This window comes from Haemorhous mexicanus, chromosome 22 (assembly GCF_027477595.1).
Source record: "Haemorhous mexicanus isolate bHaeMex1 chromosome 22, bHaeMex1.pri, whole genome shotgun sequence".
Taxonomy (NCBI): Eukaryota; Metazoa; Chordata; class Aves; order Passeriformes; family Fringillidae; genus Haemorhous; species Haemorhous mexicanus.
In genome coordinates this window covers 7,161,300-7,186,082 of record NC_082362.1, presented here as the reverse complement: position 1 = coordinate 7,186,082, position 24,783 = coordinate 7,161,300, and the positions used below count along the sequence as shown (strand labels likewise).

The following is a 24,783-nucleotide window of genomic DNA, read 5'->3' as shown; positions in this document are numbered from 1 at the left end:
AGTTTACAGCCTCTGTGAATAGAGAATCCCACAATGGGTTGGGTTGGAAAGGACCTTGAAGGCCACCCAGTGCCACCCCCTGCCACGGGCAGGGTCACCTTCCACTGTCCCAGATCATCCCAAGCCCCATCCAGCCTGGCCTTGGGCACTTCCAGGGATGGGGCAGCCACAGCTTCTCCAGGCAACCTGATTTTTTTTGGGTTTCTGGACTATTTTCCATAGTGGTGTTCAGTTCCCTCTCCAGCTTACTCTGGGTTTATATTGCATCACTTAAATCAAAATTGTTTTTATTCTACTTTATTCTACTTTATTCTACTTTTCTACTTTTTTATTCCAGCTTTGTGGAAAATCAGAGGGAGAAGGTTGTTCCTGAAAAACTGGCCTGAAGTTTAGCTCACAGTATGAACCTGCTGAAAGATTTGGTTCAGCATCACAAGAAACCCCACTGGAGGAATCAGTTAAAACACAGATGCTCTCTGGATGTGGCCAACTGCAATTTCTCTCTTCTTTTTTATTACCATTAAAAAAATAGGGCTTAATAATTCATGTTAATGTTTCGTTTATGTGGCAAAAGATAAGAGGCATGAATGGGAATAATTTCCAGCCAAGTAAAAATTCTACTAAATAGTTTTGTTCTTTTTTATTAAAAAAGCAGAATTTAAAATTTCTTTTTAAATACAGTAAAACTTTGATATTTTCCACTGAAGTATATTTGTTGCTTTGGTTTAGTCTGTCAGCAGCTTGTCCTCTATCTTCTAATACTTGCAGAATTTTCAGTTCACGTTTACCAAAACCCAGAACTTCTTTCAAGGGGACTATGAATGTTTTAATAGGCAGATTTTATCTTTTGAGTGGTCTGTGGTGGATGTTGTTGCCATCAGTGGCTCCAAGAAATAAGTTAAATGGTTGTGTGCTGTGAGTTCTGTGCTCATTTGCAAGCAGCTTTTGTTAAAGAAAAAAAAAATAAAAAGAGAGGGGAAAAAAGGTCAAGAATTTGTTTTCCTCTTATTTCTGGAAGACGAAGAAGATGAGTGGCTTGATAAAATGGTGTTGACAAGTTCAGCTGTTAACCATATTCTCTTTAAATAATATTTTACATTTTTTTCTTTTTTTTTTTTTTTTTTTTGTTTTGTTTTTACATCAGTCAGTAGAAAATCATCACGGTAAAGCTACATATCCTGCGGGCGAGTTCTGGGAAAAAAAAAGAGATAAAATTCCTGTTCCCGTGGGCAGTGCCGGGCGATGCCTTCGGGCTGTGGTTCACATCAGGGCGATGGGTTTGGAGCCGGCGTTGTTGCTCAGGTAGGACGGGGACACCGTGTCCAGCTCCATGAAAGCCGAGTAGAGCGTGGTGAGCTGCAGCTCCGGCGCGCTCCCGTGCGCGCTCCCGTGCGCGCTCCCGTGCGCGCTGGGGGCGCCGCCGCCGCTCTCCAGCTGGCAGTGCGAGGGAAAACACTGCGGGGATGATGAAATGAGGACAAGGGGATCCACGGCCAGGCTGTCGTCCTTCAGCTCCTCCCAAAGATTCCCTACAACAAAAAACCAGCCCGTGTTGGTTAACAGATTTATTGGAGCCCTGGATGCTGAGAATTTGCAACTTTCTGTGCTGAAAGGCACAGACCCACGAGAGAATAATACTGCATTTGGCCTGAAAAGGCTTCCAAAACTGAATGACAGAACTGAGATTATGGGTGTGTAGCTTGAAGAGAAGTGTGTAACATCACAGGTTGGAAAACTTAGAGTTTAGGGTTTATATATTTTATATATATATATATATATATATATATATATATATATATATATAAGCCTTAATCTAATATATATATAATATAAACCTTATCTAACACATATATATAAAACATAGCCATAATATTATAATATAGCTTATATATTATAATATATTATATATCATTTATATATATAATATATATTATATCAAATTATATATTATAGTTGTGCTTGAGTAGCTTTCAGTTGAAAATAGGTCTGAATGTAAAGAACACATTCTAAAATCTGTATTGCAGGATTCAATATCGGCAATTGTAGCCAGGGGGGAAGTAGGAATGTTTTTTACATTCCTGGATGCAAATCTGTAGCTTCCTTGGGAAACTTTTAAAAGATTTAACACAAAATTGCATTGTGGTGATATAAAATGTAACCCAGGAAGGTGGGGGGTTTGTAACAGCAGCGTGGAGATGTGAAAAAAGGGAGAGAAATGGATCATGTGGAGGTTGGGATGGGATGGGATTCATGGGATGGGATCCATGGGGTGGGATGAGATGGGATTCATGGGATGGGATCCATGGGGTGGGATGAGATGGGATTCATGGGGTGGAATGGGGTGGAATGGGATGGGAGGTAACAAACCTGACTCTCCAAAATAAAAACGCCTCCAACACCTACCTTGGAGATCAAAATCAGTGAGGGATGGGTTGAGAGCATCGATGTCATTGCTGAGGTCTCCCTCCTGCAGCAGCGTGTCCTGCACCGTCCTGGCGGGAGAATGCTCGGGCAGCATCTTCATCCCGCAGCTCGGGGGGCTCTGAGCCGGCACTGGGGAATCCTGAGGGATGCTGGGCTGAGTCCGGAGCTGGCTTTGAGCCTCCCCAGCAGGGAACAGGCTCGGAGGCTCGGGCGTGTGCTGCAGCAGCGCCGTGGGGATCTGGGGGAAGCCCTGGGGGGATGCGTAGCAGCCGGGCTGCTGCCCCCCCAGCAGAGCGGGCAGGGGGCTCTTGGCGGGCAGGGCTGCCGAGGCGTGGATGCCGTGGAAGCCCTGCGGGATGCCCGAGGAGAGCGAGGGCTCGCACAAAGGATGGGATTGCGCTGCCATCTGCCTGGAGAGGGAGGCACCTGCAGCGCCCGTCGGGCTGCACGACACCAGGGACGAGCGCAGCTTCTCGCTCTTGTCGCCTATCAGGGTGTCAAGCTCTTCTGGAAAACAAAGGGAAAGGCCGTGACCGATTTATCCCTGCATGGCTTGCAGCAGGAATTGTGGTGTTATTCAGAAAATGACAAGGGAAAGTCCGTAGCTGACTTATTCCTGCATTGCTTGCAGCAGGAATTGTGATGCTACTCCGGAAATGACCAGGAAAAGTCCGTGGCTGATTTATCCCTGGATGACTTGCAGCAGGAATTATGGTGTTATCCAGGAAATGGCCAACAGAAGTGCTAGTTCTTATATATTAAAACCTCCAAAGCCTGAAATTCTTAGTTGGAAGGGACCCGCAAGGATCATCAAGTCCAATTCTTAAGTAAATGCCCATACAGGGATTGAACTCACAACCTCAGTGATATTAGCACCATGCTATAACCAACTGAGATGTTTTAAATTATTGTTGACAAGTGAGTATGTAATAAATCCCACTTTTAGATTTAAAGATTGGATACTTAGCAGTTAATCTCAGCTTTTATTTGATATTTTGCATTTCAGCATTCTTTTTGTCACAGAGTGGTTTGGATTGGAAGGGATGTGGAAGATCATCTCATTCCACCCCCCTGCCATGGACAGGGACAGCTCCCACCACACCAAGCTGTTCCAATCCCCATCCAACCTTACTTTTTATTTTAAAGTTTAGAGAGATGTCAAGAGAGAATATTTTCTTGGTGGAGCTTCTTTGTGCTTATCTGTAAACATCTACAAAATCAGGTCTACTTTATTTCTGCTTTTTAATTTTTTTATTCATTTTGACAACCAGGAAGAATCCTTAAATACTTTCCTAAATCATATTTAAATTCTCTTACAGATCTTGGTGAAAAGAAAAATTCAGGGGAGAGCTGTTTGAGAGTTAGAACACCGACAAATGACTGACCTGGCTTTGCCATACTCTTCCTCACAGCAACTGGGTCTTTCCTCTTCCATTTCTGAAGCTCCTCCTGCATCTTGTCAATCTTGGCTGGGTTCAGAGCCCACAAACAGCCCTTCCGAGAAGAATTCCCTGACTTGTTCTCAACTTTCTCAAAGCACTTGTTCAAAGATAAGTTGTGGCGCACGGAATTCTTCCAACCATCTGGAGCTGTCTGGAGAAACAAACCCAATGTAAGAACAAGCTAAAAAAAAAAATTAATTAAAAGCTAAGAAGAAATAAATTAATTAAAAATGTATGTGTATATATATAACTGTGTTTTGACTGGTGAGGTTACAAGAAATGCTGATTGAGTTTGTGCCTTCTCTGCAGTGAGAAACTTGTACGTTAGAGGGAAGCCACAAAAATGTTACAGTCATGTTGTGTGGGAAGAGAGGGATCAGATAAAATAGTAACTGATCTTCTAAGCAAAAAGGTTGTCAGAGACCTGCTGGATCTTTAGGAGTGAATTTGCACATCACCAGAATAATTGTGCAAAAATTCATGTTCTAGAACTAACAAGAAATCACAATCTATTTTAGAACACCTAGAAATATTTCCAACTCCTCATTAAAGTACTGTGTGCTACCTGGGCTCAAAGTCAGTGTCCAGGCAGACTTCAAAGGGATTTCTCATGCTACTGTAGGTGTAACTTTGTGTGCTGGCCAATTACATAACCAAATGGTTTAATCACAAGCCCTCCAGACGAGATACAGGTTTCCACAGCTGATCACTCATCTCTGTGCTTTGCATTTACTTTTAACCCAGCAGGAGAAGCTGGAAGGTTCTTTAAACTGGATCATCAAAATGATTCTTTTTGCCAAAAAATCCTCAGATTTTCTTTTCAATTTGTAGAGAGCTGTTTCAATTTGACACAGTTATCTGAAATAAGGGGAGGTTGTCCATGGCTATTGATTCATATTCATGGATGCAAATATTTGTCATCATAACTGTTTGTGTCAAGCAGAGAATTATTGAACAGAGAGCATGAGAAATAAATGTGGGTTTCCACAGTCTTTTTAAAAATGTTAAAAATTAGAATTTCCCTCTTAGGTTCATTAAGTTTTTTTTTCCATTTTGCATTTTTTTATTAATAGGATCCTTCTCTCATAAAAAGCCAGATTTTTGATAGTTTGATAATTTCTTTATTCATTGCCTAGTCCATCAGACTTCCTCTTACACCATCTTTTATAAATGAACCTGAGCCCATTTTGGCTTTCACCAGGCAGACTGTGAATTTTGAACATACTTTAATGAAATTATTGTATCAGGATTTAATTTTCTGTTCATGCTTTTATAGGGAATGTAAAACCTGTTATTTTGTAGCTTGTAAAGAATTATTGTGTGGATTAAGACGTTAAAAGTCTTATTGATGAGATGAGGGCCAAATTTAACACTCACTTTCTTAATTAAAAAAATAAATAGGTGTGGAATTAAATACATATTATTTACTAAAGGAGAAACTATTTTCCCTTCAGAGCAGCAGAGTTTCTTCCATTTTGGCCCACCTGATGTCAGCATTTCACTATCCTGTCTCATGGGTGAGACAACACAAATTGTAATAGAAAGGAAGAAGAGAGAAGAGAGGAGAAGAGAGAAGAGAGAAGAGAGAAGAGAGAAGAGAGAAGAGAGAAGAGAGAAGAGAGAAGAGAGAAGAGAGAAGAGAAGAGAAGAGAAGAGAAGAGAAGAGAAGAGAAGAGAAGAGAAGAGAAGAGAAGAGAAGAGAAAAGATAAAAGAGAAGAGAGAAAACTCCAAACTTTTAAAGCCTTTTCTGCCACAGGGTCACACTAAACATGACAAATCAGTTTTTTCTCCCTTGCAGATAATATTCAAGTAACTTTCTGGCAGTTCCAAAAGTGAGTAAAGCTGTTCCTCCCAGATAAATTGAGGATTTAGCTACTGAACAAGCTGACCTGGAAGAATATTCCTGTTTCTTGTCCTGCACAGAGGCTCCCCACACCCCTGTGTACCTAGACAGGATAATTGGTGTTTCTGCTCCATGGGAGGGGCACGGGCTCCTCAGAGGCTTGCAGAACGTGTGGGGGTGTAAATTAGGAGATGGTTTTAGAAACTGTACAAGCAAAAAGTACATGGATTGATTTTGGAGGCTGCTGCCAGGAGCTGAGCAGGTTCTTGCATTAAATTTGGGATTGCTGAGCTGTGAGAATTTATTTGACCAGGTAGGGCTTAACACCCTGAGTGTGTCAAGAGAAAAACCAGCAGTTTTTAAAGCAGGTGTGATTGTTAAATGAACAAACTTTGGCTGCTGGGGCTGCTCTTGAGCAGCTGGAATCCTCTTGCTGTGGCTGATTTTGGCCATGGTTGCATTCAGCACAGTGGGGATGCAAGTGCAGAATCACAAAATCAGCTGGGGAATCCCAGAATCACTGAGGTGGGAAAAGCCCTCTGAGGTCACCGAGTCCAACCACTGACCCTGCCAAGGCCACCACCAATCCACGTCCCCAGGTGCCACATCTACAACACCTGAGCCCTTCCATCACACCACAGACCTTTCTGCCCTCTCAGCCCACTGGCAACAACTCCAATTAAAGAGATTAAAGCTTTCTGTTAGACTCACTAAAAAAAAAAGGAGAAAATTATTGTCCAGACCCGCTGATCCTGACCAACTCTTGAAGTTTAAAGAGTTCAGTGATCTTGCAAAACCCTTTCTCTTTAAATCTAGGTCTCAAGAGAAGGGAGAGGTACATCAAAGACTAATTCAACTTTAGCTGTGTAGATTTTTTTTTTTTTAGGACGTAGGAGTTGGATTGCTCTGTTTCAACTAGAAATGAGATTGTTGCATCATAGAAACTAAATTTGCTGTGGCAGCGAATCCCAGTTAATTTGACTCTGCTTGTATCATCCCATGTCTCCCAGCAAGGCTCTGTGTGCACTTGCTCTCTTTCTTTTCTCCAACCTAAATTGCTTCCCCTCTCCCTGTTGTATTCTGCTTTTTAGTGAGCACTGGTGGCAGCAGCAAAATGTTCTTTGCTGATTTTTACTTGGTTTTATTTTGCTGAAGACTCTCCAAAAGCAGGGGGGATGGAGGATATTAAATTTTGCCATGTATTGGTAATTCTCTGCTGTAAAGACCAGAGGCAGACAGGGACTGATGGCTGTAAATGTAATATCTGATTGCTCATTCTCCCCTGGTTATTTTCAGGATGTTGCAGTCAAACACATTTGGCTGCATTTGTAAGTAAAATACAGAAATAAAGCTGCTACAAAATAGGGAATGTTTGGGTAGTACCCCCTGCTCTATTCTTTTCCTACAGCAGAGACCTCCTTCTCATCAGTTTCTAAATGAATTTTTAAAAAAGACATGAGGTTCTGAAAAGCCAGGAAGGACCAGGATGGTGACACCTGGCAGAGCCACAGTCCTGACTCTGAGGGACTCTGCCTGTGCTGGCAGCAGCACCATTTGGTTTAGAGCTGCTGATTAATTTTATGATCAATTGTGTCGTAAGACAACAGAGAATTAATTTCAGTTTGATCTGAGGAATAAACATGCACATGCCTGTAAAAATGATCAATAATATTCCCCCCTCTCTGCTTGAAACTCTTGCTATTTTCCTGGATTCCCCTGGGATTTCTAATGGTAGATTTCTTTATTTTTTTTCTCCCTTCTCTTGCTTGTAACAAATGATGGAGTACTTAGTGATTCCTTTGGGAGGAAATCTGGAGTGTGATGGATCCTGACAGTTCTTCCTCTGTGATAATGTGTATTTCTCTGGTTACTGACATATTCAATCTTCTTTTTAAAATTTTTTTTATTTTGTGTGTGTGTGCTCTATTTATCCTCACTGCCCAAAACCACTGCAAATTGTATTGGAACATTTATTTTTCATTATTCTCAGTGTTCCTTTATTACAGATGTTTGAACTGCTTTGCTGTGGCTGTTTTAAATTTGCCTTGATTGCTGCAGGGCTATTTGCAATAGGAAACAGGACAGACTCACTGGCTTTATTTTCATTTTTGGGCCTTGCTCACATCTGAGCTCACCCACTGTGGACTTCAGTGAGGAGCTTTTGAAGAATCAGCAGAAAAAAAAAGCCCTGAGTGGAGCAGCACTTGATGATTCCATTCCAGCTCTTTCAAAAATCTGAACTAATCCTGGTGCTCTTGGATCCCTGTGCTGACTGAGCATTTCCCAGTGCCATTCCAAGGGAGAGGAGCCATTCCCTCCCAGCAGGGATCCAAATTTCAGTGGTGCTGCTGCAAACCACCCACCCTTCCCTCCCCAGCTCACCGTGTCATTATGAGCTTAGTGCCATCATCACACCTGGCACTTCTCTTTGTACAGGGCATGCAGGGGATGCTGTTGCCCAAGATGAATATCCCAGCTCCAGGATGGAGTGAGATAATCTGGAATTCTCTGCTTCCACACCAGTCTGGAGGTGCTGCTGGAAGCTACAAGAGCAGTTCTGCCTGTGTTTGAGATCTGACAGGAAGCAGTGAATGTGTTTTTTAAATTATTGACCCTTTTTATGGGCTGCTGGTGAGGAATGGTCACTGTTATACACCCAAGCTCAGGGCTGGAACAGTTCTAAATATCTTCTTGAGTTAAATATGATCACATTCCACATTTCTGCCTAGGTGCAAAAGGCTGGGGAGCTTGAGATCATGGGGGTATGTAGTGTGTAATTGATTTGGTATCAATCTCCAAAGAAATAATCCCTTTTCAAAGCTGGAATCCCATCCCCTACTCCCTCTGCTGACAGATAAGCTTAGAGGGAGATTCCCCTCCCCATCCCTGTAGAACTCACCTTAAAATAAGGGAAGTGTTCTGTCATGAAATTGTAAATCTCACTGACTGGCAAACTCCCTGTCTTGCTGTTTTTGAGAGCCATGAAGATCAGGATGCTTTAGGGAGAGAAAAAAAAGCATTTTAGCCTCTTCTGCCTGACTCCTCACAACCAAAAGTAGACAGACCCTTTTTTGCACTGTGTGTGATTATTCTGACTTTCACTGTCACAGCACAAACACAAAGATGATTTTATGTTTCCACTCAGTTGTTACAACAGTGTCCTTAACTCCAAGCTCATCTAGAAGGTCCAGCCTTCTAGGGTTTGAAATAAAAGAACATAGAAAGTAGAATCAAGACCTTCAAATCCTGCTGGTGTGTAATTATTGAAGGTTTTGTTTGACTGCTGGAGGCCACAAAGAGAATCAAACTGACAGTGACAGAGGGATAATTAAAATTTAATTGTCTGATCTACTTTGGGGGCTAAACTCATGTGGTGACTGCCATAGCTGATAGGTTTTCAAGGCATTTCCTTGCTCCAGTGACTGGAGAAAAAATCAGTTTTAATATAGAATGGACAACTAAGTAGCACCAGTCTTCTGCTGATGAAATTTGCAACACTTAAATTTTTTGCATGAGAGAAATATCTCACTTTTTTTTCCTTTGGGGAGTGATCAAGGCTGTTCCCCTGCTTTACAGCACTTAATTTCTGTGTGCCTTGGCTGGCCCCAGAGGCTGGAACGTTTTGTGATCCACAGGGACAGGACAGAACACCCCGGGAAGAAGACAAATGGAGCGAACGTGTTGCTGCAAACGATGCTGGAACCAGGCCAGGGGTGAGCAGGGTATTTCCTGTAAGGTGAGGGCTTGGAAAAAGATTGGATTACCTGTAGGAGTAGATGGGTTTGGGGAACAGAGGCTGCTGAGATTCCTGGCTGCTCTGAGGAGCAATCCTTTGGTAGGGGTAGTGCGAGGAAGCGATGTAAGTCACGGGGTAGCTGCCTCCTGAGGGGTACTGGGGGCACAGCAGAAAAGTTATTTACTTCAGCAACAAACTCCTCAAAATCTTCCCTAACAACCTAACAGCATGATTTCTGAGGATATTGTATGGGAAAAAGTATTTTCTTCTTTATTGCCTGCTGTGAGGAGCTGTGTCTTATTAATTGTCCCCAGATAATTTTTAATTTTATAGACTTAAAGCTTATCTCCCTCCAGCCATCTCTTTTGAAGTATTTCAGCCTGCTCAGCCTCCCCTGAACATGCACACAGATACTGGATGATGTCATTTCACTGACATGAAAACCCCAAACCACCAGAATATAAAACTTCAATGTTCACCTTATAAAAACCAGCTGAGAAAGTAAAGCTGCTAAAAATGCAGGAAGAAACAGGGAAGGTTTCCCTGAGCCTTATTTGGGTTTGTTTGCTATTTTTTGTTGCTTTTTTCTTTAGGTGGAGAGGGTACAGAAAGGCAAAAATTGAAAGCATATCATATTTTCTCCTTAGGGAATAACATCCCAAAATCTCTGTTAAAATCACTGTGCAAGGCAGGGAAAAACCCAACAAACAACAACAAGGACTTTAGTGGATGCACCAGAATATATTTAAGATGAAAGTGCTGTTATGGAATAAGTCAGTGATGTCATTCCAGGGGTCAGGAGAGCAGCATATGAGACATTTTTGGGGTGGTTTCACCCTGCCTGTCTCGTGCTGGAGCTGCTGGGCTGCTCCCTGTCTGTTCCCTCAGACTCAAATCCAAGGAAAAGGCTTCTCCACGGGGCCAGGAGTTCATGTGCTGTTAAGCACCACCTCAAGTGACTTTTTCACTCCATTTTCTCTATCAGAAAGCTGAAAAGAATAGCCAGGACCCCTAAAATCAGACAATATTTATCCACTCTTTCCCTTGCCCTGGGACCAGCCTCAGGAGCTCCCTGAGGAATGCTGACCTAACTCCCCAGGAGATCTCCAAGCCTGTCCCAAGACACACTAACGTGATGGGATCACCAGGATAAAAAGCCAGGTGAAAGATGAGATGATCCACACAGACAGCCTGGATTGCACCAGAGCTTCCATAGATTTATCCTCAATGTTTTAACCCAGCACTTGCTCTTTTTCTTTTCTGAATATTCCACGTTTTCCTTCCTCAAACTGCAGTTTAAACCTGCAGCAAAGAGACTTTCAGGAGCAAAGGAACATGATGAGGTTTAGGTGGGATAACATCAGCTGGCTCTCTGGGAGAGAGGAGATTCTGCCTCTTCCAGGTGAATCTTTGCAGATGCCAGGGGTGAGGACATGGCCAAAATTAGAAGTTCTGTCTCATGCTATTAAAAAAATCTACCTGGGTGCCTTTCCTGGCACTCCAAGGCTGCTGAGCCCTGTCCTGGTGTTTCACTGCTCAGCTCCAGCAGTCCTGTGCCATGAGGTTTGTGTGGCTCCTCTGGAAAATTATCATGTAGCTCTCAAGACTCATTGGGAAAAATCCCTTGGACATCTCCTCAGTTTCTAATTCCTTTTTTTTTTTTTTTTTTTTTTGGATCAATAGTTTTGATTGCTCTTGGTCTTTGTCCCCTTAAAACAGCAAAATAGTCACAGTTTATTTATTTATTCTGTACAATGACATTAATTGATGCCATTTTCTCAGTAATTTTATGCTGGCTGCTGGAGTTTTCTTGCCTGTTTGCTTTTATCTTCCTAGCACTGAACTGCCTGAAATGGAATGTGCAAAACCAGACTGAATAGACTCAGTTGTTTGCATGGTGAAAGGAATGAAATGTACATAATTAATCATGTCCTGCCTTGTTAAACCAAATATTGGGCACAATTAGAGTCTCCAGAGCAGCTGTGAACTAATTTTTGTGTGCACTGTGGTGCTCCCTGCCTTGTGCACTGGCTGCAGGTTTCCACCCAAGAGCAGAGAACCAGGCAATTCCTACAACAATTCTGATTTTTATTGGTTTTGGTGGCTCTTTGAAAGGAAACAACCCTAAGATAGGCCTGGTTTTGATGTCACCATGAAAGGCCAGACCGGGGTGTTTTAGGGATTACTTCTGTTTTATTGGTTTCATGAATCCTTTTGGAGGGAAGGGAGGCTGGGGAATGGGCTGGAATGACAGGCTGGAGCTGCTTTTACAGTCTGCCATGGCATGAAAGGTGTTTTATGGTGGGTGGGAGGGTGAGTGACTCCAGCCAGTGTCTGCAGCTCATTTGGGTCAATAATAACTCATTTTTCTTCTGAGTCACCCCTTCTGTTGTGTCCAGCCAAGGGGAAGGTGAGGCTGTTTTATCATCTGCACAGAATTAATGAAGGGGCTGAATCCTCCCATCCCTCTAATGAGAGCTGGGCTGGAACATCCCTCACTCCAGGGCCCATTCTCCAGAGTGGAATTCCTTGGAGAGACTGAACTTGCACTGCCCCATTCCAGCTGGAAATGTAAAGGGTTAATCATGGGGCTGCTCCATGCAGGAGAGCTTATCCCACTTTTCTCAGCTCTTCTCATTTTCCAGATTATGGCACAGGGATAGCAACCCCACCTCTTTCACCCATGACACCATTTTTAAATTTTATTTTCCATTTTTTAAAAATTTCATTTCTATTTTATCCCTGAGCAGTAGAACACCCTGCCAGACTTTTTCTATACTAACATTTAAGCACAGGTATTGAAAAGTCTGACAGAAACCTGCTGCACTTCCCAGAGATTTGTCCCAGTGCCAGCCTGCAGGTGGATGGAGGGTTTTCCTCTTGGTGCCTGTTGGATCTTGCCTGGCAGCTCCCAGGAGCTTTAAATCTGGAGGTTTTTGGAAGGTGATCAGCACAGAAACAGCACTGCTGTTAAATCAGCAGGGACAGGGCAAGGGTGCCTGCTGCAGAATGCACAAAGAAATTAAGAATATTCCATGAATTCACCAGATAAGTGGGGTTTCTGCACACAGAAATGGCATTTTTATAGTGATTGATATATATGAAGCTGTGACATATCCCCAATAGTTTATATTTGCAGCAGAGCTTTTTTTTTGGCACCATTTTGGGATCATTTTCTTCTAAAATAATAATAATGGATTTGTAAGTTAGGATGGTAGTGCAATATCACCTTTCTTATATTTATATTTTTATATTTATATTTATATTGATTTGATTTTTATTTTATTTTATTTTGAGTTTATTTTTATTTTTATTATTGCCAGTTATGCTTCAGCTGAATAACCTTTCTCTGGGGATGATGTAAGAGGCAAAAGGTTTCAAAAGAGATGTGTGTGCCATCAAGCACAAGGAAAGTGAGCATCATTTTGCTGTTCCAATTTCACTTTAAAATATTTTTCTATGTTTGATCTGAATGTTAACAATCTATTTAGATTTTTTTTTTTCCCCTGAAGTCAAAGGAACTTAAGTTAAAGGAAGTTAGTGTGTCGCCCTAGGACACACAGTTAATTAAGATCCTGAAATATCCAGGGTTATATTAATAATTTATCTGGCTCCAAAGCAAATTTTCTTGAGTGTAATGGTGAAAATATAAATATCCAGTACTAAGATTCCATTTCCACAAGTTTTGGTTTGGTATTTTTTTCTTCTTTTTCTCAATGACCACTTTAAATTGCATTTAGCTGTGGTTCTTTTTAGATCTTATAAACAGAATATAGGCATATAAACATGGCCCTGCAAACCCACAAATGTAAAGATATTTTAAAATCCTTTAAAAAAATTATTATTACCACAATTTTTGTACCATTTGGGCACTGGACTGACCTGGTGGAAGGGATGTGAGGAGCAGTACATCTGCTGCACCTGGGGCTGGTAGCAGTACAAGCCAGGCTGCCCTTCCAGGGGGGATGTCCTGAGCTTCAGGTCTGAATCCTGCTGCAAAACAGTCAAGGAAGGAGTAATTAGAGAAAAAAGATGGATTTAAAACGGGATAATTAGGCACTGTCTGGATTGGCCTTCGTTATGTTGAGGTTTTGGGGTTTAATTGTGTTTTGGTAAGGGTTAACAGAAGTTGGTTTATGTTTTAATGGTGCAGATCTGGGGGTGAGCCATCCCTGGGAGTGGCCAGGGCCAGGTTGGAGCACCTGGGACAGTGGGAGGTGTCCCTGCCACGGCAGGAGGTGACACTGGATCACCTTGAAGGTCCCTTCCCACCCAGAGCACTCCATGATTCCATGAGGACACCAACCAATTCCTGCATTTCCATAATTACAGCTTGAAAAAAGGAAATCCCAGCCCACATTCCAGGCAGAGAGCAATTCAGAAAACACCAAGCTCTGCTTGTATTCGTATTTTTTTTCCTCCCTGCACACACAAACCACACACTCCAGCTTTCATCCCTGAGTGTCTCCCTCGTTTTTCATTCTCCCTGATTTTGTCTTGCAGGCTGGCAGTGCCTCCAGCTGCCTCTGGAATTTTGGGAGGTCTGCAATGTACAGGAAAGAGGTGGCAGAGAAAAATCACACTGGGCTGACTACTGGGTTCAACCAAGATGCAGGAAATATGTAAAAATGGAGGAGGAATTCAGTGAGAAAGTTTTTCCAAGAATCCAGTAGCACTTTTCCTTCTGCTTTAAAACACGGCCAGCTTTTATGGCATTTTAGTCTGTCTAAAAATATTAATAAACATATATACACATTATTTCTTATACACATTTTATATATCATGCATGTAGTATATCTAATAAATATAAAATATGCAGTATTTTTAGGTTATATTATTAGAAGCACAAATTAGACTTGGTTTGACATCCACTACTAATAAACATCAGTGTTATCTTGGTGACCACCAGATGAAGATTTTCAGAAATCCCAAATTTCCAGCAGCATGGAAGTGATTTAAAAGTGGACCAGGGGAGACACCAACAGGGAGCAGCTACACCTGCTTGTAAAGGGCTCCTGCAGCCCAGGGACTTGGGAAGAAAATGGGAAAATGGGAAGAAAATGGGAATTTGGGAAGAAAATGAAAATTTTTTTCCATCAGTGTCTCATAGGAGACACTGAACTCCTCTGACCTAGATGAGTGTTTATCCAGGAAATAAGAGATTTAGATCAATTTCCTCTTAACCTGGATGGCTTCAATCCCCAGGTATGTTCTCTGACAACATCTCTCCATTCCCCTGGTCTTAATCCAATTAAGACTTCTTCTTTTTTTTTTTTTTTTTTTAAACTCCTCTTCCATTTGGTAGCCCTGAATTCCTCCTCTCCCAGCCATTCAGAGCCAGCTCAGGGCTCTCCTCTGGCAGCTGGAGTTGTTTTTTTGGCTGCAGGAGATGATCAAGATGCACTTTACACCTTGGATCACAGCAGAGATATTGTGGAGACACTGGAAGGGAATTTAATTTGCTTTTCAGGAATCTCTGCTGCCCTAAACAGGCAACTGCCTCCACCTAGTATTGAAATCAGCCCAGGAAACTTTGCACTGCACACAGAAATATCAGAGCTGATATTTATTTTTGGTGGCACTGATGTCTTGGAGTTTTCTATTTGCACTGAGAAAAGTGCAGGTGAGCTGAGGTGTTGGACCAAACCTGCTCCACATCCTCATGCTTGAAAATACTGTTTTGTGAGCTTTTGTCTGTAGAAAAGCCCAGCTGATGACAAATTCGGACATTTAGGATTTGTGTACCCCATCTGATGGAAAATCACTTGTGAATCTTTCTGAGGATTGTTGGAGGAAAAGACCAGAAAACAGAGAGTTTGGCCAAACAAACACGGATATGTCTCAATCTGCTTTCCCTGTGCTCTAGCCTGTATCTTGACAGTGATAAACATCTAGGATTTGTGTGCCCCATCTGATGGAAAATCACTTGTGCATCTTTCTGAGGATTGTTGGAGGAAAAGACCAGAAAACAGAGAATTTGGCCAAACAAACACAGATATGTCTTGATCTGCTGTCCCTGAGCTCTAGCCTGCATCTCGACAGAGAGATAAACACCAATACAGTCACTACAAGGAGAAAACCCTTCCAACAAGAAAATCCTTCCAAAAGCACATTGTTACCATTGCAAACAGGGCAAACAGCAGCCAAACCCCACTGACCATGAGCTGAGAGCCGTGCTCCTGCCCCGTGCTGCTGTACTGGAGGCTGTCACACCACGGCTGCTCCGTGGAGATGTTTGGGATGTGGGTGGGAAACACCTCCGGCTCCTCAGCAGATGCTGGCAGACCCTCGAAGCCATCGATGCTCCTGTGGCTTTTGAAGGGAGAAGCTTCTGGTGGCAGGGCCTGGTGAGCTTCCTGGAAAACATCCTCGCTGATCTGCCTCTTGTAAGGGTGGAAGGGGCTCCTGGTGCTCTTGAGGAAGCGCTCGTAGCTGCCGGCGGGGTTCTCCTCGTAGCTGCAGCGCCGGAATCTCTCGGTGCTGAAGGATGCCCTGAATTTGTTCTTGCCACAGGGGATTCCTTGGCCGGCAGGGAACCCCCCCTGGGTGGGGTCCTGGCATGGGGAAGCAGGGCTGGGGCTGGGAGAGGATTCCGAGCTCGTCCTTTCTGTCCTGGAGTCTGGCTCGTAGGGCTGGCAGCTGTAGCTGGGGTTATCCTGTGATGGGATTTGATATTTCTTTATTTAGGGTCAGGATTGAAGTTGGAGTAAATATTTTATTATTGTCGTTGTCTAAGTTATTTATTTATAGAAATTCTAAAATATGAAGTTTATATTTTAATTACATCAAAATCTGCAATGGAAGATTGACATTTATTTAAGGTCATGATTTACATTTGAGAAAATAATTTATTATTGTCATTGTCTAAGTTATTTATTTATAGAAATTCTAAAATATAAAATTTATATCTTAATTACATTCAAATATAAATGCAATATGCGATGGAATATTGACAATTAATTAATTAAGGTTAAGATATAGGTTTGAGCAAATATGTCATTATTTTCATTATCTAAGCAATTTATTTATAGAAATTTTAAAGTATAAATTTGATATTTTAATTACATTAAAAGCTGCGATGGAATATTGGTATTTATTTATTTAAGTTTGAGCAAATATTTTATTATTGTCATTGTCTAAGTTATTTTATTATTGTCTAAGTTATTTCCATTGTGTAAGTTATTTTATTATTTTCATTGTCTAAGTTATTTCTTGATAGAAATTTTATAATATAAAATTTATATCTTAGTTACATTCAAATATAAATGTCATATGCGATGGAATATTGACATTTATTTATTTAAAGTTAGGATTGAAGTTTGAGCAAATATTTAATTATTTTCATTAAGTTATTTATTTATAGAAATTTTAAAATATAAAATTTATATCTTAATTACATTAAAATATAAATGTACTATGCAATGGAATATTGACATTTATTTATTTTAGGTCAGGATTGAAGTTTGAGCAAATATTTTATTATCGTCATTGTCTAAGTTATTTATTTATAGAAATTTTAAAAGATAATTTTTATATTTTAATTACATTCAAATATGAATGTAATATTCGATGGAACATTGGCATTTATTTATTTAAGGCCAGGATTGAAGTTTGAGCAAATATTTCATTATTTTCATAGTCTAAGTTTTTTATTTATAGAAATTTTAAAATTGACATTTATTTATTTAAGGTTTGAGCAAACATGCTATTATTTTCATTATCAAAGTCATTTATTTAGAGAAATTTTAAAACATAAAATTAATATTTTAATTACATTAAAAATGCATTCTTCATGGTAAGTATGAAATGACCAATTCTAACCACCCTCATGCAGAGAAGCCCTAAAAAGATCTCGAGGGTTTTCTGCTTGCTTGGTATCCAAAACCATTCAGCAATTAATGAACAAAAGCAAGGCCAGGCTGGCTTGGCTTTGAGCAGCCTGGAGCAGTCAGTGGCACGGGGCTGGGTCATCTTGAAGTCCCTTCCAACCCAAACTGAACCAGGACACCTTGACTCTGCTCTGCCCACTTCAGGGAAAAGCTGAGGGGATGGAGTGATGAAAGATTCAACGACAGGAGTGGGATGAGTGCAAGCCCTGTCTCCTGCAAGTTTGGCCAGATCAGATCTGGTCCCTGCTGGGCTTCCAGGCTCCAGATCTGCTGGTGCTGACATCCCTTCCTTAGGGTGGCCACATCACTTGGAGACACAGGACAGGCTCTGGGCAGACACTCCAACCCTGCTGTGCCATCCCCTGCCCTTCTCTGCACCCAGCAGCCACTGAAGAGCTCTTTAATCTCAGCAGAAAGGCTGGAGCAGGGCTGCACTCTGGGTCCTGGCCCTGGAAATATGCTTGTGATGGAAAGATGCACAATTCCCTGGCATCAGGGGTGAGTAATGAGTGGGAAGCCTTGGAGAGGACACACATCAGGCTGGATGGAGCTGGGCTCAGGGAGGGGGGAAATGGAATGTCCTGTGCTCCACAGAAAGGGACACCAGAGGATTGAGTGCTCCCTTCCCTCTCCAGAGCTGAGAAATCCCACCAGGAAAATCAGGATAAACCCAGTTCTTCCTGCAAGGGAGCACAGCCCAGCTTTCCCACTCATTTTAAGGAAGGGAACAGAACCTTCAGCTGGAGCTTAAGATCAGCTGAGCAGGATAACTCAGGTCTCTACCCTTCAGGAATAAAACTTCCAGTGTTTGCTCTGTCACCAGTGGGTTTGGTGAGATTCAGCACGAGCTGAATCTCTGATCCATGGAGATCCATGAAATCCTCTGATCCATGAAGTAGGAGAACAGGCCTGGGCCAGTTTTACTCACACTCTGCTGAACTGGGGATATTGAATCCCCCTGTGCCTTCATCAGGTCCTGCTGGTCCCTTTCCAGAGTGTCCGAAGGAGAAAATTTAATATTGGACTGGTCCTGGAGTAGTGAAACCATCACCAAACCCACGGCAGGCAGAAATCCTGGCAGGGCAAAAATCAAATTACAATCAGCACTTTTTAAAACCTGAGCTGTGAAATAAACCCCTTGTTGGGTGCAGGTGAGACAAAGCCCTTGTTGGAGGTGCAGCTGGAGCCATCCTGAGGAATTCCTGAAATACTGGGATTATTTTTTAGCTCTTAAAGAAATGTTCTGTAGATGAAATTCCAATGAAGATGTGCTATGGGGTTTCTATGGATTCACCTCATAATTTTTATAAAAATAAGCACTTTCTTTCTTTTCTGCAGGATCATCAGTTAATGAAAATGTGTTGTTTTGGGGTTATGCAAATTTAGCAATGTCACTCCATTGAGAGATTGGGATATAAATGCACCCCAGCTGTTTTCAGAGGGACTACATCAAAAAAAAGGATATTTTTCTATCATTACTCAGACTGATGGTTACAACACACTTATATTTTCACTTTTGTTTTTTATTAGTCCTAATCCCTTCAGCCTTTCTGTTCTGTTTTGCATGACTTAATTGTATCTGAGATATGTAAATAACTTCATCATTCCATCCCTGGTTTTGTTAGTTGGATCTCCTCTCAAGTTCCCAATCTTTGATCTTTGGAAATAGGAGCCATATCTGATGGTGTTCTTTGGATTAAAAGGAATAAATTTAATTTTCTGGTCTTTTGTTTTCCTTGTTGACTGTAACCTTAGAGTAAAACAAAAGAAGAACATGCATCCTTTTATGTCATGCACCAAGTTTGGAGCTACATGAAGGTGTTCATGCTCATAATTTCAATTTCAGGTGAACAAATCAGGGGAAAAAAAAGCCAATTGAATTCCAGAGTTAATCTGCCAGGTCTTTGCCACGTGTTGAAATAGCTGTTAGGTAAATATCTGAGGGCTTGGTTAGGTTTGCTTAACAAAGATATATCACCTAAAAATGTGGAAACCTTTTTTTGCCTTTCTAGTTCAAAGAGAAATCTGTATTTATGATGAGTAAAACTGCACTGCCCGGGGGGATGGAGCACAGTGGGGCTTGGAAATCAAGCAGGAGACCTGTAGTAGTACATCAGGGAAAAAAATGATGTGAGAGAGAGTTCAGAAATGTCTCAGGCTCTTCTCCCAGTGGCTTTACTGGAGGCTGATGAGGAGAGAGATTCCTCATCTTGAAAGAGGCAGGTGGGAAAAATGTCAGCTAGAAAAGATATGAGAGTGACTATTTGTAATTTGTGAGTGTGAGTGTCTATTTGTATTTTGTGAGTGTCTATTTGTAATTTGTGAGTGTCTATTTGTAATTTGTCAGTGTCTATTTGTATTTTGTGAGTGTCTGCTTGTAATTTGTCAGTGTCTATTTGTATTTTGTGAGTGTCTATTTGTATTTTGTGAGTGTCTATTTGTAATTTGTGAGTGTCTATTTGTATTTTGTGAGTGTCTACTTGTAATTTGTGAGTGTCTACTTGTATTTTGTGACTCTTCCTCACTGGCTGCCCTCCCAGTGCTGCTTCCCCACTTATCTTCAGGTTACACAAAGCTGTCTCTGACCTCTCTTTTATACTGCAATTTTTCAGCCCAGCTGCCTCATTTGTGGTCTGGAGCATTAGAGTTTTATTAAAAGCTTTTGCACAGGTACACTTCTTGCCTGGTGGCTTCTGCATTGTGGGAGATTTTTCCCAAATTCTTTCTAAAAGCAAAGGGAATTTGTCAGGTTTGTTTGGAAAATCAATCAGAAAAAGTCCAGAAAACCAAAGAATTCTGAGACCTTTGCCAGGTTCTGCTGATAAATTACATTTTGGTAGGAAAGGAGGAGTCTTAGTCACATTTCACACTATAAAAATTTCCTCCTGTGTAGGGAAACTGTTTTCATTTATTAAATGAGAGGCAGCCAAAGGGAAAGGTATTTTTCTTTTTCTGCTGTTAAATGAGAAGCAGCTCTGTACCTAAACCAAGTTGGGCTGATAATCTGTGTTCAGTGGTGGTTATGGAATGCCTTTGTCAAGGATCCATCCTGGAGGATCTCCCACATGGGGATAAATCCCAAGGCTGCAATCCCAGTGCTGCTTTCAGGTTTCCCACTGGCACCAGCAGCTCAGCAGGAGCTGCAGCTCCAGGTTCTGCTCGTCCTGGAATGTTGTGGAAATGTCTTGATGTGAGAGGAAAACCTCTGGCCATGTACTCTTGATTTTAATTTTGTTCTTGGAGTCCAAACTTCTCAATTCAAAAGCCACTTGCAACTTCAGCCTGCTGGTGTGTCTCACAGCAGGCTGCAAATGCAGATCAGTTTAAACCGCCAAGTCAACACACTGAAAAATCTTTTTGCTGTCACTGTTCATTAAATCTTTTTTTAATGTCCCTTAGAGACATTCTAATTGTTAAAAGAACATATAACATAAAAACAACCAACAAACCAAAACCCACAAAGAAACAACAACAAAAAACCCCAAACCAAAACAAAAACCAACTCAAAAACCACTTTGCATTGTTAACATGGATTTTAGCAAAGAGAAATCACAACACTCACTGACAAATCTTCTTAAGGAGCAGAAATTACAGCCAGGGGAGGTTGCCAATAGTCAGGATTACAATAAATCATTTGCAACCAACTGTTCCTGGGAGACAGAGCTTAAGGAAGTTGTGGGCTGCCTGGATGTAGGATGTGCTAAAGCAAACAATGATGCTTTGATTTGCAGAGAGGTATCTGATTCTCCCAGCTGCAGCTGGAACCATTTCATCTCGTGTTGGCTGCTGTAAATGTTGCGTGACCACGCAGGCTCCTGTGATAAGATAACTGCCAGGAAAATCAGAAAAGAGTGAGAAACTGTAACCTCAGCTGGCTGCTGGGGTAAGCAAGGCAGCAGCAGCTGATCCTTCAGCTCTGCATGACTGAGCCCCGTGGCAGCAATCCACGGCTGGAACAAGCCCTGGGTTTGTGTCTCCTCTGCCTCTGCAGCCTCCTGAACTCTCTGGGGGCTGCTGTGAGTGCCCTGTGCAGCCCCTGGGGCTGGGATTGCTTCCACAGGAGGTGTTTGGATGCTCCTCAGCTCCCAGTCCATGCCCTGTGCCTGCTCCCTGAGCTTGGTTGGACACCAGCTTGTGTGACTGCTCACATCTCTGCCCACAACCCTAAATCACCATTTCCCTCTCCATTTTCCCAAATAACTCAGTAGGATCTGTTTTTTTCCCCTCAAGTCTTTATGAAAATAGGAACCACGAGGTTTCAGAATCCCATTTTTCCTTTTGCAGTTAAAAATCCATCTCATGCCAGTCAGTGAAGTTGTGCCAAATATCACAAAAGTGCCCAGAGTACTGGGACTGACACTTGTCATGGAGACAGGAATATCTCTCCACATAATTAATTATGGAAAACGTTCAGAAAAGGGATTTGTTAATAAGAATCAGGATTTTTTTTTTGAAAGGCTTTTAATGAATGCAAGACTTCTCTAAGGCTGTTCCTGCCAGGTTGACACTGGAGGCTGTGCTGGCTCATCAAAGCTGTCACTGCTCTGTTGATCCCTGACATTCCTGTCACTGAGGCTTGCCCTGTTTTTAGGAGACATTTTCAGGAACAGGATTGGAACCTGCCCAGCCCAGCACTAAACTCTGGTCTGGCCACATGAATTCCTCATTGCTTCCTTGCTCCTCTTGACAGGACCTTGATTACAGGATACTTGAATAACTTTACACAGCTTCTAAGGACTGTAATTTCTTTTCTTCTGGATTTAAATCTGCCTGTGAATTTGTTTAATTTAACTGTGCTGGGTTTGCTTTCTTATTCAAGTGTTCTGAGCTCAATTCTCTCACAGTTAGCTGTGACTGCTGCCCATAATTGGCCACCTCTGGATGTTTAGATATTTATTTACCTTTTGCACATTTAGAGAAAAATAATGTGACAAACTCAAGGATGAGTGAAGAAAATTTGCAATTTTAAGACCCTTTCTGCATCCAGTGACATGGGATGTGTTTGCTGCCAGCTAAGCAGTAAAGGACTGAATTCCTGTAAGAGAAGGATGCCATTTTTAATTAAACCATCCCTGAATTATCAGGGTTTCTTCATTAAGGGCTACCTGTAGGCAAGGCTGAATACCAGGTGAGCTCTGTGGACTAATTGCCACCATGTCCAGGTGTGCTGTCCAGCAGGAGGGGTTGGGAACTCTGGAACATCCAGGTGCCTCCTGGATGAGGTGGGGACAGTGTTTGCAGCAGGTTTTTAATCTGCTCCAGGAACACATTTATTAAAAAACTACAACTCTCTGTGAAAATAAACCCTCAAAAGGCATTTACCCCAAATCTATTTTGTGGGAGAAAAAAATGTAGAGGCAGAACCAAGAATTTTTGTTTTTCATTGTAGAAAATATCCAGGAGATGTTTCACTGTGGTGTTTTGTCCAGGTTCCCATCCTTACATCAGCATTTTAATTTTTCTTTACTTATATTTTATCCTGCATCTTTACTTCTGACACCAACAGAGAGGACAGTCTGTCCCTGCAGAGAACTTGTGAATTATTACATTTTCCTTATTTTCCCACTTTTTTCCTGGATAAAATGAAGCAATTTTTCATCCTGAAGCCATTCCACACCTCAGACTATACTGCAGCCCTTTCCTGAAGGATTTCTAGTTCTGCTGACACCTTTTTGGGATGGAAAGGCCAGACCAGCTCTGGTGTTTAAGATGTGAGCACACCATGGTGGTTGCTCTCCAGGCACACAGAAATTCCCTCAAAATAGAGAAAAGCAGATTATAGGGCTTCTTCTCAGCTTCATTGCAGGTCCTGTTTGTTCTGGGAATGGATTTTACCTTTAGTTCTAAAGTATTAATTTATGCAGAAGTAGAAATCCTGACAAAAATTCACACACTATGGCTGAAGTAACCCTGTAAGGATTTCCCTGTTTCTTCTAGACTGGGCAGACTCAACATCTGGGAAGTGAGAAATAGAGACAAGTCCCTGACAGGTGCTGAAGGTGCACAATTAGCCCAGCAAAGAGGGAACTCAGCACTGAGCAGAAACCAAGCATGGAGAAATGCAGCTGAGAAGGTGAATGAGTTTGTCAGGTGCACTTGGTTTTCCCCTCACCTTTTCCCTCCTCATCCTAAACACTAAAACCCCTTCCCAACTCCACCAGTAACCCTGTAAAATAGATGTCAGCTCTCCCCACCAGCCCTGCAGCTCTGGCAGTGTTTTCCAACCCAATCCTTGGCATAGCCTGTCCTGTTTTCTGGATGAATGGTTCTGCTGCTTCCTGAAGGAGGGGTGTGAAATTTCATTGCTTTCTTGTAGAACATCTAAGGATGAAGTCAGACCCGGTTCCAAGGGCTGGGAGCAGTTAATATGATCCAGAAACTGTGTGATTCTGTCATGAATAACCAGCTGGGTTGGCAGGAAAAACCAGCACAGGAGATAACGGCGTTCCCGGGCTGATGGCAGCAAATCTGTGACTGAAGGCTCTGGGCTGAATTCAGAGCTTTCCTCTGGCTCTGGGGAGTGCCAGTGAGGAGACACCACAGCCAGAGCAAAGCTATCCACACAGCCATGTGGTTTATAAAAACAGTTCCTAGGAAGAAGCGAGGCTGAAAGCAGCTCCAGCCAATCAATGGGATGGGAGATAAGGAGGTGCCTCCTTTGGCTCAGAAATTCACCCCTGAAACCTGGCAGGGTGCAGCAGGGAATGAGCACTCTGTCCTTCTCCAGGCATTCCTCCCAGCCCTGCACCTGTGCTTCACTCTTACCTTTTTTACAGCCCTGTTTCACACCATCCCTGGTGACCTTCAGTGTCCCTTCCTCCTACAATTACGTGTGCTGGCTCCCACGGATTCCTTCCTCCATCCTTTCCTTTCCTCTCCTGCAATGACAGGCTGGCTCACTTTACTTTCTTCTACCACATTGCAAAGTCTTTTAATATATTCCAATGCATCCCTTTCCTTTCTGTGGCCATTTTGGTTCCCAGTTTCCAAAGCAGCTTGTGGGCCATCCACAATATTTTCTATATCCACAATATTTTCTAGATCCACAATATTTTCTATAGCCACAATATTTTCTATATCCACAATATTTTCTATAGCCACAATATTTTCTATAGCCAAAATATTTTCTATATCCACAATATTTTCTATAGCCAAAATATTTTCTATATCCACAATATTTTGTATAAGGTTATTATTATTTTTTTTTTAGAGTCCACCACTACATTTGAATGAAAATGCAAGTACCAGTTGGTTTTAAAACCAGATGCTAAGAGTGGACACTGGTTAACATTTCCAAAGATGTGAGGAGCACTGGATGATATCATAAATAATGTGGGTCAGGGGTTGTCAGCTCCTCCAGACCCAAAACACAACAAGCTGTGGCCCTGCTCCTTGTGCACAATAAAAGATGATTAATGAGCAGCAGTTCCCATGAACTCCCTATGGAC

At 41.9% G+C, this 24,783-nt stretch overlaps 1 protein-coding gene across 4 annotated transcripts in view; it reads right to left on the bottom strand.

Moving 5' to 3' along the window:
- Positions 1 to 615: 615 nt before the first annotated feature.
- The window catches only part of FOXN1 (forkhead box N1), a 36,430-nt gene continuing 12,262 nt past the window's right edge, over positions 616 to 24,783 (bottom strand). For 2 of the 4 annotated variants that reach the window (XM_059866077.1, XM_059866076.1), the window contains exons 2-9: positions 18,264 to 18,409; positions 15,605 to 16,102; positions 13,329 to 13,439; positions 9,475 to 9,602; positions 8,610 to 8,706; positions 3,810 to 4,017; positions 2,404 to 2,931; positions 616 to 1,529 (exon numbers count right to left, since the gene is read on the bottom strand). In XM_059866077.1, the coding sequence (XP_059722060.1) occupies positions 1,261 to 1,529; positions 2,404 to 2,931; positions 3,810 to 4,017; positions 8,610 to 8,706; positions 9,475 to 9,602; positions 13,329 to 13,439; positions 15,605 to 16,102; positions 18,264 to 18,383 (1,959 nt within the window). In that variant the 5' untranslated portion in view covers positions 18,384 to 18,409 and the 3' untranslated portion in view covers positions 616 to 1,260. Of the gene's footprint in view, positions 1,530 to 2,403; positions 2,932 to 3,809; positions 4,018 to 8,609; positions 8,707 to 9,474; positions 9,603 to 13,328; positions 13,440 to 15,604; positions 16,103 to 18,263; positions 18,410 to 24,100; positions 24,737 to 24,783 lie in introns of those variants that run through there. The other 2 variants (XM_059866078.1, XM_059866079.1) reach the window with 2 other exon arrangements.